The sequence below is a fragment of the Eptatretus burgeri genome, chromosome 9, assembly GCF_056783735.1.
Source record: "Eptatretus burgeri isolate ZD-2024b chromosome 9, Ebu_testis_v1, whole genome shotgun sequence".
NCBI classification, from domain to species: Eukaryota; Metazoa; Chordata; class Myxini; order Myxiniformes; family Myxinidae; genus Eptatretus; species Eptatretus burgeri.
Window position 1 is genome coordinate 85,364,982 of NC_140969.1, and position 14,664 is coordinate 85,379,645.

The window sequence follows — 14,664 nt, forward strand, 5'->3', positions numbered from 1 at the left end:
GCCCGATAATTAATCGGAACCGTCGAGGTTGACGATAACACCGCTCGGTTATCCCGATAGTACGGAACGGGTCGCTTAAAGTGGCCCGAGTCCGGATTCGACCTGCGGCGAGGTGCGATCGCCCGGTCTACCCTCCGTGTGGGTACTTAGGTAGGTCGAATTTGGCGAACAACCCTATCCCACGCGGGGGGCCGATTGGCACGATCGTGGTGAGGCCGAAAGGCCCACCCGTGACTAGTTCCCGGCGTTAGTCCGAGAGGGTCACAACGGAATTGTCCGTCCGGTGGGCGACGTGCCGCGATTCGAGTTACGTGGCCGCTCGCACGCCGGCGGGCGCGAATTCGCAACAATATATATATATATATATATATATATATATATATATATTTTTTTTTTTTTTTATGGCAGTCCTTCTGTCTGTTTGTCTGTCTGTCTGTCTGTCTCTTTGTTTGTAACCAATAAGCTCCTTGACCAGTGAACCGATCTTGATGAAACTTTACACACATATAGACCTAACATTCAGCTCCAGGATGCGCTCAGCAGCTTTCCATAAAAATGAAAAAAAATTTATATATATATATATATATATATATATATATATATATATATAAAAAAATTAAATTTCCATTTTTTTCTTTTTAAAATGGCTTTCAAATAGTGCGCCGGCATATTAATCATAACAAAAGGCTTCATGGTTAAAAACGCTAGGGTTTTTTGAAATACAAAATGTTCGTATTCGTTGACTTTTTAAACATAAACATTCTCCTCCTGTTATTTGAATTCTCGAACTGCATGTGCACGGCAACAGCTAACTGCTGATAGATCTGCTCATGAAAGAGCCAGGCAAGCTGAGTCAGCTGCAGAGAGAGAGAGAGAGAGAGAGAGAGAGAGAGAGAGAGAGAGAGAGAGAGAGAGAGAGAGAGAGAGAGAGAGAGAGAGAGAGAGAGAGAGAGAGTCGTCTTACTGCTGATATAATATCTGCTCATGAATGAGCCAGGCAAGCAGAGTTGGCTGCAGAGAGAAAGCATCGCCTAACTGCAAATAGAGCGTCACACCGACGGGCGAGAGAAGCACAAAACTCACGTTCCAGCTTTCTAGGTCCGGGTTTTGGCAGGACATTAAAGCACAGTTGCCACTGCTGCTAGAAACATTGAGTGGCTCAAGGCCGCCTTCAACTATGACCTCTTTGAGGATTACGGCAGCATAAAGCCTTCCTTCCATAAATCTGAGGAATAAAAGAAGCCTTCCAAATTTTCTTCATACAACTAATGCCTCAGTCTAACCAGCGTGAGGAAAATAAGTTAAATTTCCCGGGTATTACCGGGTACTTCAGCTAGTGTATATATATATATATATATATATATATATATATATATATATATATATATATATATATATATATATATATATATATATATATATATATATATATATATATATATATATATATATATATATATATATATATATATATATATATATCTTCATTAGTGAACCGACTGTATTATCACACCAGATTTTGGTACCACAGTCCTAATTCCAATCCCATCTCTAATCATTGAACACAACTAACTCCCACCTTTCTAATGTACCCCCACTTCCCCCATCAAATATCAGCCTCACCAGCTGGCGTTTTAATCTCTTTGACAGCACGAGACTGGCGCCAAGGTTGTTTATTTGATGGGAAACAGTTCTCACAGAGCAGAACAAATATCTGGAAAAAAAAAGATCAAAACAAAAGCATTAACACCAACATTAAAGCAATACAACATCACATGCCAGCAGTCTTTACAACACACAGAGGCATACCAGGCCCAAGATGAGACCAGCTCCAATGGTAAGCAAGCCAAACACAGCATAAGAAATCCACTGTGGCAACTCCAATGTCTCAATGATGTAATTGTGCAAATCCTAAAGGAACACACAAAACAAGCATTTCACATAAAAGGTTTAGCCTCACCACAAATAGGGCATTACTAGAATGAATTAATTATACAAGAGCAAAGTCAAAAGCATCTTTGCAAACCACAGCTGTTAGGCAGATGCCACACAATGATCCACTTAGCCTCAAAAGGATATTAAATTAAATGAAAATTTTTGAAAAAAAAATTCTGAACAAACAGGCAAAAACGAACAAACCGCTTTCTTCTTCAGCCACATGCACACGGCCTTGAACAACTAGAACAATGGCTACACAACAACATGCGACACGTTGCATCAAATGGTTTCTGATAAGATATCACTGTGGCCAAAAAGAGAGCTCACCCAACTCCCCCCAATTGTTCATGTCATATAGGCACAGCATAATAATTCAAATAATCAAGAATCCACAATGGGAAAGCGCAAAGGAAAGAGGAAATGTCATAAACTCACCTTTGCTAGAACAGACAATCTCATGATGGATGCTAAACATGCCATTCTGAAAAACATAAATGATCAAGGGTCAGATAAAAATGACAACAGCAGTTTAATTGCAATGTTGACACTTTGCACCATATCCATCGATATAATAAATAGAATGTTTAGCAAAATTCTAAATGTTTAGACACCCTTTAAACATAATCTTTATATAGCCGCATGCTAACCGCCCACCTTAACTCTTTTATGCCTCGCTTCTCCCACCTGTCGAACCGCCATCATGTGGCTGGGTCATCGCACTCTTCCCTCCAGGACTTCAAGCAAGCGGTGTACCGCCTCATGTCATCCCCCATCCGACCCACAATCGTTATTACCCCATTAACCCTTCTCAACTGAACCCTCTTCAAAGTTGCAGTGCTTCCTTTCCAATCATACTTTTTGTTCATTTCCTTGCTTATTGTGTTCAACTGTTGCCCCACTGTCAGTTCACATCCTCCACCAGCTCAATCTTCCTCATGAGCCTTGATTTTGTGAAGAAAAATAAAATGTATCGACACTTCATGTACCATATGATGATTTAGAGCCTTTAATATCAGCTTGAAGTTTTGAAATAAAAGCACAGGGTTTAATCTGCCATTGCCAAATCTCCAAATACGAGTAAAGGTCAAATCTAGTGATTGTTTTTTTTTTTTTAAATAAGCAAGTTCGGCAAAAAGTAAATTTGGAGAAAGTCTGTTTAATCTACGGGCCGAAGTCAATCACAGGTGCCGTGAACCAGGAAGCACAAACGTTCTGCACGTCTGCGATCGTTTTCTCACCACTGGCACAGAAATTTCATCTAATACTAATTCATCTTGCTTTGTTATGTGTCTTTGTGTCTGTTCAAAATGTGTCTGTTACCAAGGCAGATGTCATTACTTAGCATGAAAGAGGTGAACATGATAAATTTGCAAGATATCCTTTGCATTAAGTAAACCTGAGAGGGCTGGATCAAAGCAGTTTATTGTGCCAATGAAAAGGCGTGTGATGAAGTGCTCTGTGAAAGCGAGCACCTACACTTTGTTTGCGAGCACTACACTTCGTTTTTAGGGGAAAAAATGGGATGTGCCTTTACTCTTCAATTTACTATTCATAGACAGTCAACATCACTCTAACTACCCCACACGCATAGCGCAAGGCTGGGTTTTAAGCAATTGGTTCACTCTGGCTGTCTTTCGGTCTGTTTCTAAGATGGAGGAACGACTTTACTTCAATTGAATGATATATTTCGAACAATGTAGAACACTAATCTGAACATGAATCAGAACACAAACCTGCAGTTCTGCAGTACTTTGGCTCTGAATTTGGCACATTGTACGGAATCTTGCACAAGCGCACAGCACGGTAAAGCAATTCCTTCAGTATGTCTGTCTGCCTGTCTGTCTGGTGGTCAAACAAAACTGAAAATCATTCCAAAGAGGAAACACCGTTTTTTGGGACGTCATAAAGGACACAAACACAAACAACAAGCCCGAAGAACTAATTTAACGTGTTAGATAAGGTGGTGTAAAAGATGGTGCATCCGTGGCGGTAAACTTCACATTCAATTTTTTTTTCCTAAAGACTTTAAAACGTTTATTTTATTTCGAATGAATAACATGTCACCATTGCAGAACACAAATCACCTTATTTGCGCTTCCAAAAACCTTCACTTCAGCAGTACTCGGACAAAATTGTACACCATCTCGACCGATCAAATTTGCCACGCGTTTGAGGGCAGAATACCCATCGGCTTCGCATGGTTGCCAGCGTGCCTGTTATTCGAAGTACATGAACAAAGATAATATAAATTGTGCTCGGAAATACAAAGCAATAGTTGAAAAGACCCTTCCCTTTTTCTCAATACTGCATGGGGTAAGGTGTTCTATGAACTCTCGAGTTACCTCCACCAACGAATGTGGACAAAGGTTATGTTTTACCCCTGTCTGTTTGTTAAAGCCTGGTGTTGGCTAAGTGGTTAGGGTGGCTGGCTTGGGATCCTAGGGTTCTGAGTTTGAGCCCTGTTGGCTGCTGAATTAACACTAGGGTGGGTCGACTCAGCCTGTCATCCTTCGGAGGTCGGTGAAATGAGTACCAGTGTACTGGTCCCGGTGTATGCCCCGGTTAGAATAAGTACACTGTATCCCTGCATGTCGTAAGAGGCCACTAAAGGGTTGGCGTCAGGAAGGGTATCCAGCTATTAAAACATTGCCTCAAAAAGGGAACTATGATTGTCATGGGGCCCACAAGGCTAACCCCTGCTCTGGCAGGGGAAAATGGTCTTAAAATGCGTGCGTGTGTGTGTGTGTGTGTGTGTGTGTGTCTGTTGTTTGCGAAATTGAAGATTTGCAAGTAAGTATATTGGTTGTTCTGGTTTGATATTCTGTTTGTTGGGTCGCCAAAATAGGTGACCCTTATTGTCAGTAAATCTGTCTGTTTGTTTGGATGTTTGTTCGTTTGTCATCAGCATAATTGGTAGTAAACGTGGGCGGATTTTGACCAAACTCGGGTGGTAGGTACATCTTATGATCTAGTGCTTTGGAAATTGTGATGGTTGCTCGGGACGCTTTGGTTCCCTAGCAACAACCGAAAAACCTTCAAAATCGGTACCGTTCACGCGAAATCAATTCCGAAAGCCATTATCCCACGTAGGGTTATGAAATTTGGCATGAATGATCTACAGGTGATGCTCTATCAAATATATTCCGGTTTTTGTGATATATGGAATACTTTACCTGCAGCGCCCCCTACAATTAGGGTATGCGCGAAAATTGAAGGCCCCCCTAGCGACCAGGTGAGTGCATCGATACGAATGAAACTTTGCAGGTTCATGGTACTCAATGAGTACTACAACTTTGCCTCAGGATATATTGACCGATTTCACTTAGGTCAGGGGTCAAAGGTCAATTAGTACAAAAATCGATAATATGCGAGAGCTGGAGGTGCCATCGTGCCAAATGCTACTCCTCCTCGGGTTATGGTCGGATGGTCATGAAAATTCACACTAATCGTCTGGAATACATTGCGCACAAACGATCAAGCCAGATTTACGATTTAGATCTTTGTTCACCCACAGCACCCCCTCAAACTTTGGGGATTTCTGATTTCAAACCGCATTTTCGGTATTTTTCATTCAAATGGATACCGAGTAGTTATCAGTAGATGGAACTGGATGAAATTTGATATGCATAATCTTAAGGTGATTCCCTATCCGCTATATGACATCCATTTTGCTTTATATCTTATAGTTTCCATGCTCGGCGATCCATCGCCGCCTACTGGCTTGTCCGTTAATCACCTACAAGTCACATTTTTACTCCAATCTTCACGAAACTTCACCAACTGGTAGAGGTAGTGACAAGCTGGAAGCCTGTTTATTTTGAGGTCAATAGGTCAAAGGTCAAGGTCACAAATTGTCAATTTTTAACCGCTTGACTTGAAATATATGTATATCTATGTATATAAAAACAAAAAACATGGTGAAGCCGTCCGGCCATGAAGCCGTGTGACTATATGTGTATTAATTACGTCCTTTTTGAATGTCATGTGCACCCTGACTACACACACGTATGTCTATTAATTTCATACTATTGAAATGTACCTTTCGACGCTTTATACTGCTGAGACACTTTCGACCTCTGAAGACCATTTAAAGCCCCTAAGACCCCTAAAGATGCAGAGGATGTAAAAGACCCTGAGGACCCAAAAGACAATGAGGCCTCAAAAGACACATAAGACCCCTAAGGACCTTAAAGACCCTTTAGATCCTTCAAGACCCCTCAAGACCCATCCATCCATATATTCGGACCATACTCTGTACAGAGCGTCAGTGCTGCCAAAGCAGTCTCCTGGGCTATTGGGCACAATCTGGGATGGATCGCCACTCCAACGTAGGACACTCGAATGGTTCAATCATCCCAGCACGCTGGTACTCATTTTGTCGACTTCGGAAGGATGACAGATTGAGTCAACCCCACCTGGTGTTCATTAAACGGGTCGGGATTTGAACTTAGGACCCTAGAATCCCAAGCCTGCCACCCAAAAAAATATGTACACAATATACACATTATGTACACTAATACAATATCTACAACATGTACATTATGTACATTAATACAATGTTTATATTAATACAATATATACACAACATGTATAGTATGTACACAAATACAATGTATCTAATGTCCATAGAAAGTCTACACCCCCCCCCCCTCAAAATCTTCACCTTCTGTTGCCCCATAACCCAGAAGGAAACTGCATCAAATCAGACTTTTTCCACCTCTATTTATACATCACCTTTTTTTTTCCTTTAAAACCCTTAAAAACCCCCTATAACCTTCAAGACCCTTTCAACATTTTAGACACCTTCAGATCTCTTCATCCTCCAGACCTTTATACCCTTTGGACCCCCGAGAACCTTCAAAAGTTTCGATCTTCACACCTTAATACCATTTAGACCGCTTACAGCCTTCAGACAGATTAGACGGTTTGGACCGTTGACTATTTAGAGCTTTAGAACACATGGACCTTTTTGGATTACAAATAAATTACAAAGAAATATAATATCACCAATATTACAAATACATTTGTACAAAAGAAATATTTTGTATGATGATTGGTTTAAATCATGACAACACAGAAACTCACGTACAGTCATTATCCTCAATTAAAACAACCGTGTTCCTCTATAGCGACCGCGAGCCGATCCACGCTAATAATGTATATAAAACTGAAAAACACAAGTGGACGGTGAACCCTCGTCAACCTGAAGTCTTGGTCGACCCCTGTGAGCATGTATATCAAGTACGTACTGTTTGAACACGAGTTGGACTGAGTATATCTATTAATTACTTATTATTGGACTTTGACTCCATCTATTACTTACCTGCATTAATTACAGACGATTGGAACATACCTTTTAAACATGTAGACCTTAATGACCCATTATACCGTACAGTCTAAAGAGACCATTTAAACCTTTTAAGACTCTTCCCCTGAAGACTGCTTATAACCCTAAGACACTCAAAGATCCCCTAAAACCCTCGAGACCCCAAATATCCCAAAGACTCTTTAAGACCCTCAAGATCCCGAAGACCCCACATAACCCCTTATAACCCTAAGACTCTGAAAACCTTGTAGTCCTCATTAGAACCGTTAGTCCCCTAAGACCCTACAGTCTCAGACCTTCTGTCTGAGGGCCTTCTGCAATAACACTTGAGGTTCACCAGTCATAATCAAAAGCCCCCCCCCATGAGTAAACCACCTTATTTCCAAGCTAAGTGGGTGCGAAATAGAATTGGTTAATTAAATTTATCTTTTTTTTTTTTTTTTTTTCAAAGCCTGGTGTTGGCTTAGTGGTTAGGGTGGCGGCTTGGGATCCCAGTGTCCTGAGTTCAAGCCCCGTTGGCTGCTGAATTAACACCAGGGGGTTGACTCAGCCTGTCATCCTTCCGAGGTCGGCGAAATGAGTGCCAGTGTACTGGTCCCGGTGTATGCCCCGGTTAGAATAGGTGTACCATATCCCTGTGTGTCGAAAGAGGCGACCAGAGTTGGCGTCAGGAAGGGCATCTGGCCATAAAACATTGCCTCAAGAAAAAGCCAAACTCCTGCACAGCAGGGAAAAATGGCTGTAAAAACGGTCATTTATTATTATTATTTTTTTTTTCAGGTTCTTCTCTTCTTGGTTCTTGGCATAAGGAAAAGTCCTACATGGCAAAGAGAAAACGGTGTCAATGACAATAATTTCACCCCATTATAATCAAATTGGATAATTTTGTGATTTTATTATTGCCAAGCCTCAGGAATTTTTCAAGAGCTCATTTGTATGGACGTGCAGTACATCTGTCTAAAATCTGGTCACAATTTGTTGAAGGTCAAAGTCAATGCCATCCAAAACATGTTACGCGGCAATTAGAAAATGTATCAACGATCAACCGAATTTATGTACAACATTTCATCATGTAAAAACAAACACTTGATCGGTAAAATTTTCCAAATTACCAAATTGGAGTTTCCATGACAACTATTGTTTATTTGGATTTCGCAAGTATCGTGCTTTGCACAACATCTTTCTTATTTGTCTGTTTGTCTGTCTGTGAGCAGGATATCTCAAAAAGCTGTGGATGGATTTCGATGGAATTTGATGGAAAGGTTGGGTGTGTGACAAGGATGAATCGATTAGATTTTGGTGAAGATCCAGATCCAGATTATGAGAATTAAGAAAAATGTTTTAAGTGATTCTTCACCATTGAGAGATGAGGGCAAAAAACAATACACTGTATTTGATTTTGGTTCAGGTCTGGATGCAGATCCATCCTATCAGTGGGATACAAAAACTAAACTGTTCAGCCTGGCAGAGGTATGCACTCTACCGAGTGCCGTTCTAGCTTCTTACTTGTTTGGCTTAAAGGAACTTGGATTTTGGATAAACATTTTTGGAGCAAATTAGGGAAACAAGCAAACAGTTTCCACCTTGACATGCACCCCAAAACACAAAATAAAACAATAAACCAGACTAAACACAGTGGTGTAATGGTGAGAGCATCCACTATGAGTCTGGGAGAACATTGGTTCAAACCCCAGCCAAGTCATAGCAATGGCTTAAAATGGTACGTGCTACTTCCTTGCTTGATGCCAACATTTGGAGGAAATTTCTCCTTAATTGCAGAGTGCGGAGAGAAAAGTGATGTCATAAAAAGATGGTGTCGCTGGTACTCAGGGTGCTCTGGGAAGAGACGTCATGCCCTCCCCCCCCACGTTCTCCCCCCCCCCCAGTCCAAGCTCGATGGCTGTGTTTGTCTGAAGTCAAACGTCCAGTGTTATCTGTTGTATTTATGTGTGCACGTGTGCGTGATGTGTTCCAGCTCCTCCATGAACCTTAGACCCTGTAAACAACAAGAAAGCCCACATAATGATGACATTCCATGAAAGTTTTATATGAATACAAACCTAACTAATATGCAGTTGAACATTGTTGCAACAGCAAAATAATTAGCAATATGATATATAAATCAGCACTTAAAATGACCTATTTCATGGTGTTGCCCTTTAAAGACGTGTTCGTCTGTTTGGTATTTGACAGTAACTCACGGTAGAGACGACGGAGACCGCCAATAAGACAACGGCTGCACGAGCTTCCACTTCTCATTCTCTAGAAAAGCCAGCAAATGACTTTCGGTGCGATCACCCTCATACAAGCGAACCTGACCATCCTTTACGCTGCACACAGGAGGATGACTTGATGGCAAAAATGTATATCCGGAACATTCATCAGCACATTTGATCCAAACATCCAGTTATAATGCTGCTCATCATTTGTGCAAGGCTTATGTATAGCATGGGATGAATTCAGGAGGACGATGCTTTGTGAATATGAACAGGTGCGAGTTCAAAACACGCAATTCTAAAAATGTACTTCAGGAGGAGAATCATGTGTCAACTGGATTGGCAAGCCAAGAAAAATTGTACCAAAATTATTGCAACCAAGATGCATTGTGGGAATGAGAAACGATTTGGATGTGTGACTGGTTATTAGCAATCATACTTTAGACTCCTGCATCACAATGTTCTGAGTGGGGGCTGCACTAAGGGAGTGAATGGAAGGTGATGATGGCAAGTTGGAGGTGAGAATATTTCAGTATGCATGAATAAAACTTGTGGAACGATTAACTTGTGTGCAGAACCAGAATGTGGAACAGGAAGGATTCAGGAAAAAAAAAAGTTAAATGCCACGTGCACACATACGTGTACACACACACACACACACACACACACACACACACACACACACACACACACACACACACACACACACACACACACACACACACACACACACACACACACACACACACACACACACACACACACACACACACACACACACACACACGTTGACTTCTCCAATTTGCAAATCAAAAAGCAGCACTCAGGCTACATTCAGCCAGCAGCATGGCCTTGCCGACTCACTGATATATTGTGGGTAGAGAAGAAATGAGGAAACGCCCCCCAAGGCCTGCAAAACAGAAAAAAAATAAAAAATAAACATCATGTACTTCCTCATTGAACTATGTTATTATCCAAATGTTTAAAAAACACAGAGGGATATTGTAATCGGCTCAATCCGTCTGTCATGCTATCTCCTTCGAAGTGGTTGTTCACCAAACTTGGCTGTTATGATCACCACATAGCAAGAAGGTGTGAGAGCAGTATCATTTTTGGCCATACCCCCTGGGGTGGGGGGAGGGGGGTGTGAAGCTTAAAATTTTTGTTAAGCTTTCTTTAAAAATTTTAATGTTTGAAAATTTTCTAAGTTTTGAATCGGTGGAATTTAGCATTAGATTTCTGATGGGGAAATTTTCTAAGTTTTCGTGAGGTGATATTTAGGACGGCTTTTACCACGCTGGAGTTTTTTTTAATAAGTTTGACGAAGGTGAAATTGTATGTTAGTTTTGCAAACTTGGTTGGTTGGTTGGTTGGTTGGTTGGTTGTTACATTATTATTATGAACCGGAGCCTGACGATGACAAGGAGGAGGAGCTGCATCAATAAAGCGATTGCCCAATCAAAGTGTGATACTGTGGTTACTGTGGTTGTATTTTTGTTTTTGTGATGTGTCAGAGATCGTGTGGAGGTTGCTGGGGGGTGGGGTCAAATATCAAAGGAATGCAATTACAGGCACATTTTAAATTGAAACGTAGATGTAATCAACATTGGAGGATGCATAAAATATGTAACAATTTTTGGGATTTGACTCCCGGTTCATTACCCAGAGGGTGGGGACTTGGGATTGCAGGGGTCAAAACAGAAGATTTTTTTCAACTCAAAATTTGATAAAGCGTCATTCCTGGTGGAACTTTTTGGCATCTTTCAACTTCGTTTTAGTTTGGACGTTGGGGATTTGCGAAGGCGCACCATCGACTTCGCTCTCGTTTCCTTTAGAAACCTATGCTGTATCTCTCATTCCCATCAATTTAATCTTTGAGGCTTTTTTGAAATAACCTACAAAAAAAACAAGGAGAAAAAGACATAAGATTTCAGAGCCCCCATAGTTTTAGTTTATATTGCTGCACGGAGTTAAAGGGCGAACACATATTTATTCACAACTAAAACGGTCGCCAGTTTACCAGTTGGCCATTTTTGATCATTTCGCAAAATAAAGTGAGGTGCACATGTATACCATAATATATACTGTGCTTTTGCCAAGTTTGAACAAAACCAGACCAAGCATGTCTGAGAAATGGTTGGGGACACGTTCCAGTAACAAAATTGCCGCCAGTCAGCCATCTTGGACCTGATTTCGAAACAACATGACGTGCTTACGTAAGCCACCATTCTTTATCGGTATGAGAAATTTGAACAAGAATGGAAAATGCATATATAAGACATGGCTGAGGACGTGGTCAACATCGGGTTTTTATAACCAAGCGGCCACCAGTCGGCCATCTTTGATCAAATTGCGAAACAAAATGATGCGCATATGTATACCATGATGTGTTATCTTTGTGCCAAATTTGAACAAAATCAGTCCATACATGTCCGAGATGTGGCTGCAGACAGACAGACAGACGAGACCCAATTCATAAGTCCCCGTTTTGGAATAAGCCCAATGGGGGCTATAAATGCTGACCCATAGGTACTGGTAGACTGGCCTAGTGGTACGCACACTCGTCTCTGAGTAGTCTAGCCTGGGTTTGAATCCCCAACCAACTGTAAACTGTTGTTTCATGGATAAGGATAGGTATTAGTGTGTGTGCCAGATGGATGTCAAACTGGGCATCCCGTCTGTTAGCACTTGTCATGGGTGGCTATAAGGGATTGCACGGTGTCTTTTGTGAAAGGTGGATGAGTTGTCACTGGCAGCCAGAAAAAATAAATTACCATTTCTTGCAGCAAATATCAGGCCTGACCAACCAGTACCAGGAATGTTACCTCCCCACCTACTCCTCCTCCTCCTCCCACCATTGAGCCCACAAGCAGGTGGGAATAATTGAGTCCATTAAAAGAAGAAGATAGATACTGGAAACATTTTGATTGACCTTTATTACCAAATATGGTATTTTACACTGCTTGACTAAAGCTGGAAGAGCCAATTATCCTCCCTGTTAAGATTCAAAGTGTGCTGCTGATTGGAGGGATATGGGGAATCCTTTCATCTTCATTCAACGCCAAATTAATAATCAAAGTTTCAAACAGACAAAAACATGCAGAGAAGTACGAATGCTTACATAACCATCAACATACACCTTGATTTATCTTACAATCCATGTCAATCTGCATGGACAGGTGAGTGATGAAATAATATTTTGGTACAGAACAAGTGAGATGGAGTGACTTATACATTGTTGATAGAGAATGAATGTGAATATTACCTGCTGATACGTGCCTTATTTCGATAAACTGTTTCGAACCTGTTCGGTTGTCTGTTTCCCCACTGGTTGGACATAGTGTACATAATAAATAGACAGGAAGTTGTACCCTGTTGATTCACTGCACTAGATAGCGGACCTCCCACCTCCGGTTTTGCTCGTCCGTACATAATAAATATATACAGGGTGGGGAAGTCGAGAGCGCCGTTCCCCATCTGGGAGGGGCTAAATCACCGATAAGGTAATGCGAGTCTTGGGGTGGGGACCCTGCCAGAACTAGCCTCATCATACAGCGTTCGTGGTTGCTCAGTAACCCGTCAGGTCACGGAGTTATCTGTGGCTTGTCGGCTTCAAGGTCGGAAGTTAAGCCGCGGGTCCGAGCAACCCCCTCGTGAGCCCCGCGCGCAATCCCGAACCCAGAACAATATCAACACAACACAAGGGTAATGTGGATCACAGTATCATGTGCCATTTTAAAATCCAATCTCAACTGTCTGCCACACGATGACGGGCTTCCTCGGCTCCAAATCCTTACCAGCCTCCACAGTGATGTCAACTTTAGCCACATGAATCCCCAAGTCTTCACTCCAGGTACTCAATGCCTGCCAATCATGCTGAAGACGCTGGCATGCCGGGCACCAGGGGGCATAGCTGCAAAGTGGTAATATTTCCATTGTCAGCTCTGGTAACACTCACAAAACCAAGCCAGATAAATGCTGTGCACTCGATTTAACCACATTGGGAATATGGACATGTGCTCATTAAACTCCCCCTGTAGAATAGGGAGAGAGTATTAGTTGTTGTAGGGTTGATTCTACAATTAGCACCCCCAATTTTTAATGGTACCCCAGAGGTTATTAGACCCCTAGGAGTACTAAACCACCATTTAGGTTGTTTTTTTTTCTTCCTGCATTCCTAATTTCAAAACCATCAATTTCCGAGTTGTATCTCGGATCTGGCTAGGACTTTCGGAATGAAATTTCCCATCAATAATGTGAATAGAAAGTTTGCGGTGTTGACTTTTTTTAAACCTTGACCTAATTTTAAGGTCATGCCCTAATTCGACATTTTAACATTTTTCATCAGAACTTTACAAAGCTTTGTCCAATTAGAACAAAATTGCTCTCACTAGATAGCCTAGATCAAGGTGCACGTATGCTTAAACTTACATCATACCCCTCTGGGTTAAAGGTGAGGTCAAATGGCAGTCTGAAAAAAAAACCGCGTTTTTTTTGTCATCGCTTAACTTTATCAATGTGGAATCTCAGACCGCTTGGCATTCCAAGATGCTCTTGCATCATAACAGTGTATCTGCATTGAAGTTGTGCATCTGTTATTTGATTCGTGTCCCTGATCTACTTTTTATCGGATTGTGACCTAATTAATAAAAAACACCTTTTGATCATAACTTGAATAATTTTCCTCTGATTTTCATGATGTTGAGTGTTATGGATAGATTGTAGATGGGAACACATTTTATTAATTTACACTCTATCCCCAAATGTTTATGGCTAAGGTTATATGGTGGTCTGAAAAAAATATGGCCATCATTGGATCACGCGCCAAGGGTAAGTCGCGTGCGATCGCCAACCTCCGGCTGGGGGAGGCTTACCCTTGGAGACCGCTTTGTGATTGCAGATATCTAGTTCAATGATGTTTGTTCAGTCTGTGTATGGATTGTAGTTGGTGGTTCCTATAGTCTGCTGCCTTTTTGGCTGCTGGTTGCATCACTGGTTAGGGGCGCGGCTATGAGGCTGATGCAGTGCCCCTATCACCAGTATACTGGGTGCTCATTTCGCCGACCTCGGAAGGATGACAGGCTGAGTCAACCCCCTGGTGTTAATTCAGTGGCCAATGGGACTGGAACTCAGGACCGTAGGATCCCAAGCCACCACCCTAACTGCGAAGCCAACACCAGGCTA

The 14,664-nt window shown here is 41.6% G+C and overlaps 1 protein-coding gene across 1 annotated transcript in view; it reads right to left on the reverse strand.

Annotated features, from left to right (window-relative positions):
• LOC147020515 (thioredoxin-related transmembrane protein 1-like) overlaps positions 1-14,664 on the reverse strand; it is a 45,782-nt gene that overhangs the window by 12,550 nt on the left and 18,568 nt on the right. Inside the window, exons 2-7 of the mRNA XM_085895911.1 lie at positions 13,278-13,393; positions 10,345-10,390; positions 9,466-9,594; positions 2,374-2,419; positions 1,810-1,911; positions 1,624-1,714 (exon numbers count right to left, since the gene is read on the reverse strand). Coding sequence (XP_085752037.1) covers positions 1,624-1,714; positions 1,810-1,911; positions 2,374-2,419; positions 9,466-9,594; positions 10,345-10,390; positions 13,278-13,393 — 530 coding nt within the window. The remainder of the gene's footprint in view (positions 1-1,623; positions 1,715-1,809; positions 1,912-2,373; positions 2,420-9,465; positions 9,595-10,344; positions 10,391-13,277; positions 13,394-14,664) is intronic.